Source organism: Cucumis melo, chromosome 5 (genome assembly GCF_025177605.1).
Source record: "Cucumis melo cultivar AY chromosome 5, USDA_Cmelo_AY_1.0, whole genome shotgun sequence".
Lineage (NCBI taxonomy): Eukaryota > Viridiplantae > Streptophyta > Magnoliopsida > Cucurbitales > Cucurbitaceae > Cucumis > Cucumis melo.
The window spans coordinates 825,406-830,216 of NC_066861.1; the positions used below are offsets into that span (position 1 = coordinate 825,406).

The window sequence follows — 4,811 nt, forward strand, 5'->3', positions numbered from 1 at the left end:
TGATGTAAAGTGATTTAATAACGCACATATGACATATGTACATATACACAGATGAACAGCCAAAGTTTATCACATGTATTGCTCAATTAAAAAGTGGTAATAATAAAGTGAGCAAGCTGTTCGAAGGTAGTATTGAGGTTGCTAGAGATTTTGGGGAGATTGGAGCAGTGATTGTTGAATTGCATGAACGTACAAAGAATGAGAGGTTTATCGACACCATTTCTGTTGAGGCCGAAGAGCCTCCAATCTCGGTTACGTTTAGCTGCAAATCATGGGTGCAACCCAAGGGTCTTATTGCCCACCGAAGGATCTTCTTTTCTTCCAACAAGGTGATGGTTTGCTTCATCATTTAATATATATATATATATATTAATTAATACTCAAACCTCATTATTCGATTTTTTTTTAAATAATGGGGTTTTTTTTTAAAAAATAATGTAAAATTAGGGTAGGAGAAAAAATATTGAAAAAAAAATAATTTGGAGAAAGTCGTGTACAATACAATAATATTTTGATTCTAAAAATAATTAGATATTCTAATTTTCATATAATAGAATTATTCTTGTTATAATTTTTCTTTTTCATTTTGATTCTAAAAAATTAGATATTTTGATAATATAGATGGATTGCAAATATTTATTTAATATATTTTTTAATAACATGTTTTGTTAATATATATATCTTTTAAAAGAATTGAAGATTAAAATTTGGAATTTGGAAAAAGACATAAGAGATTGGAATTTGGAAATATATTTAAGAAGAAAAGATATTTTTGAAAATTGTAGATTGAAATTTGGGAAGATATTAAGCAAGAGAAGATGCTTTCGGAAATTGGAATTTAGAGATTTAAATAGTTAATATATATATATATATATATATATATATATATATATATATATATATATATATATTAAATAATAAAAAAAGAAAACAAGTGTGTTATATCATTGAAGTCCCAACAAATTGTGGACCCCATACACGAATTCGCCCAAATTACTCTATTTTGTCAATATTTTTCCTCTATCCTATTTTTTTGACCTTACTTTTAGAAAAATATTATTTAAAAGAAAAGATTCCCATTATTCTTAGTCCAATATTTTAAGATTGAGTAATTAAAATTTTAATGGATATTTTTTAAAAAAGACTAGAAATTAAAAAAAATTAAAATAATTATTAAATAAATTTTTTTATTGTGCATTGTTTTAAAAAGCATATCAAAATGAAAAGTATTTACAAAATGCAATAAGGTATCATAGTCTATTTACGATTTACTGCCATATATTACTATCTCATGTCTATTTTTATCGTAGATAGATTGTGATATTTTGTTATATTTGTAAATATTTTCAAAAATTTTGTCATTTAAAATAATTTTCCTTTTATTATTTTCAAACAAGTAAACATTTTACTATTATATTAGTGGTATTTTGATACTCTTTTATTTTTGTGTGTGTTTTTTTGCCTATTTTTCTACAATATAATAGAAATATTAAATTCATCCTCGTTGTCAATATCAAACCTAAGCAAATGTTGAAATATGGATGAAAATATTGACATGTGGATGAAATTTTAATACTATTTTGTCGGACTAATTAATGATTGAATATGGGGATGGATGCAGTCTTATTTGCCGGAAAAAACACCAAAAGGACTGGTGAAGCTGAGAGCAGAAGACCTTGCAAATCTGAGAGGCGAAAAATTATCAAATGGATCGATATCGGTAGATAGAAAGGAGCGTAAGGCATTTGAAAGAATTTATGATTACGACGTGTACAACGACCTCGGAAAGCCCGACCAATCAATGGATTTGAAAAGGCCTGTTCTTGGTGGTACAGAGTATCCTTATCCTCGACGTTGTAGAACTGGTCGTCCTCCTAGTGACAATGGTATCTTAATTTTCTAAATCCTTTCTTGTTAATTTAATTCTACACTATACATACATATGTATATATTAATGGATGCGTTTGGCCGTACTATTGGGATTTAGATCCAGCATCAGAGAAAAGGTTTGAAGCATGGTTTTATGTTCCACGAGACGAAGAATTTTCAGAGATAAAGCAAAAGAGTTTTGATCAACCAGGGAAAGAGAAATTGTTGGGACAATCTTCTTTCTCTGACCTCCCTCAAATTGACATTGAAACGCCTTCCGCTGCTTCCAAAATTAATCTTCCATTTGAGATATCATCCCTAGTTTCCTCTCATCAATCACCTCCTCTTAATTCATTAGACGATGAATCCAGTAGTTTCCTTGTACCTCTACCTCCACGGCCAGAGTCCCATAAGAGTGAGTAATATATGTTTATGATAAGACACTTCAATTTCAAAGTGCATGCATGTGACAACACCAACTAACTAATATGCAAAAACCTTTTTTCTGTTTGATTATCATACTTCGTCATTTTCTCAGGAGACCCATACAATTGGCTGAGTGACATTGAATTTGCTAGACTCACACTTGCTGGTCTAAACCCTTACTCTATACAGCTAGTCAGAGTATGTGACAATTAACTCACAATCAATTAATCATATAACTTTTATAAACATGAATTAGTATCTCTAATTTAATTATTCTCCTGATAACAATTGATCAGAATTTGCCGTTTAAGAGTAAACTTGACGTGACCAAATATGGACCTCCAGATTCAAAATTCACCTTGACACGAGTTCAAGAATTACTTGGATGTCGCATGAATGTTGCCGATGTAAATTAAATTAGCTCAATGTAGTAATTTATGAAATTAGAAATTCAATGAAAAAAAATGTGATTAATTTTTTGTGAATTTGTGCAGGCATTAAAAAAGAAAAGATTATTTGTATTGGATTACCATGATACTTTAATGCCATATGTACAAAAAGTAAGAGAAATTGAGGATAAGACACTATATGGATCAAGGACCTTGTTCTTCCTAAACTCAGATGACACTTTGGTGCCACTGGGTATTGAGCTGACTCGACCTCCAATCAAAGGAGATCCTAAACAATGGAAAGAAATTTTCCCACCAGGCACTAATTCCACAGATGTGTGGCTATGGAGGCTTGCGAAAGCCCATGTCCTTTCTCACGATTCTTGCATTCATCAACTTGTTATTCACTGGTATGTATATCTATATCCATGTACACATACATACATACATGCAAGTATATATTTATTATCAAATATAATAATTGTTATGCAGGCTTAGAGCTCATTGTTGTATGGAGCCATATGCAATCGCTACAAATAGGCGATTAAGTACGATGCACCCGATCTATAGACTATTGCATCCTCATTTTCGGTATACTATGCGCATAAATGCAAACGCTCGTAAAAACCTCATCAGCGCCGGTGGCATCATTGAAGATACATTTTCTACTGCATCTTATTCAGTGGAACTTAGTTCTTTAGCGTACAAAGAGTGGAGATTTGATTTGCAAGGACTCCCTGATGATTTAGTTCACAGGTAATTAATTGAATTTAATTAACGCGAGGTTAATAACGTACGGAATGGAATTAGTGACAATGTGTTTTCTAACTTAATTTAAAATATAGGGGAATGGCGGAAAGAAAAACAGATCCATCAGGTCGTGATGTTTTTGAGTTGACCATCAAGGACTACCCTTTCGCAAATGATGGTCTCCTATTATGGGATGCTCTATGGCAATGGGTGACAAAATATGTGAACCACTATTATGCTGATGCTGAGAATGCAGTAATTAATGATGAAGAGCTGCAAGCTTGGTGGAAAGAAATTCAAGACAAAGGGCACCCAGATATAAAGGAAGGATGGCCTAAATTAGAAACCAAAGAACATCTCATTAAGATTGCATCAACCATAGCATGGGTAGGAAGTGGGCACCACGCATCTGTCAACTTCCTTCAATATGCATATGGAGGCTATATACCCAACCGACCCAGTATTGCAAGGGCCAACATGCTCACAGAGAACCGCAGTGTAAGCGGTCGCAAAGAATTTCTAAACCAACCTGAAGAGAAGTTGAAAAAACTCTTTCCTACAGAAGACCAAGCTACCAAGGTGATGAAGACTATGTTTTTGTTGTCAATGCATTCTCCTGATGAGGAGTACATTGGGGATGACATAGAGCCAGCCTGGGATCTCGACCAATCCATAAGTAATGCCTTCGAAGAGTTTAAAACAAAATTGATGATGCTAGAAAACAAGATCGACGAGCTTAATCAGAATGAAGATTTGAAGAATAGGAATGGAGCTGGGATTATACCTTACGAAGCTATGAAACCACGTTCAAATCCTGGAATCACTGGAATTGGAGTTCCATACAGCATCTCCATTTAAACATAGCCTCTTCATATTGATTTCCTCTCTTCTCATTCCTACCAATAACATGGATTTTTCCATTTTGTTTGTGTGTGCTCTTTCTTCTTGCAGTTTTTCTTTTCTCTAAATATTAAAAACATATGTGATCAGTCTATTTTAAGTGTGTTTTCCTTTTTAATTAAGTACTATAGTATGTGGGTCTCCTTTACGTCCAATATAATATGTCACTGTTATTCCATGTTTTTAATTATAAAATAAATCAGGAAGCAAATGCATTCTTGAGACTTCTTCTTCATATATTTCATTCATATCTTTATGTTGTTTTAGTTGTGAAATATCAACCAATAATTTTAATTAAAAAACAATAGTTTATTATGTTGTGTTTTTGTGGTTCCACTCCTTTTTATTTTGTTTTTGCCTAAAAAAAATAGCTAAATGGGGAGATTGTTACAAAGTTTGGTTGGCTTATTTTATATTAAAGGCAAGATTGGAGCATAAATATTCTTATGGTTAATATTATGGGATGTTTACAAAAAT

General features: G+C 32.2%; 1 protein-coding gene across 2 annotated transcripts; it reads left to right on the plus strand.

The window, feature by feature from the left end:
- The first annotated feature begins 1,571 nt into the window (after window positions 1–1,571).
- Window positions 1,572–4,565, plus strand: LOC107990326 (linoleate 13S-lipoxygenase 2-1, chloroplastic-like). Of its 2 annotated transcripts, XM_051085047.1 has the most exons (7): window positions 1,575–1,886; window positions 1,988–2,284; window positions 2,408–2,493; window positions 2,592–2,702; window positions 2,790–3,094; window positions 3,177–3,440; window positions 3,530–4,565. In XM_051085047.1, exons 1-7 carry the CDS (start codon window positions 1,616–1,618, stop codon window positions 4,290–4,292), a joined length of 2,097 nt encoding a protein of 698 aa, XP_050941004.1. In that variant the 5' UTR covers window positions 1,575–1,615; the 3' UTR covers window positions 4,293–4,565. The 2 variants fall into 2 exon arrangements, with proteins under 2 accessions (XP_050941005.1, XP_050941004.1); XM_051085048.1 differs by lacking the exon at window positions 2,592–2,702 and having other exon boundaries at window positions 1,572–1,886.
- The last annotated feature ends 246 nt before the right edge of the window (window positions 4,566–4,811 follow it).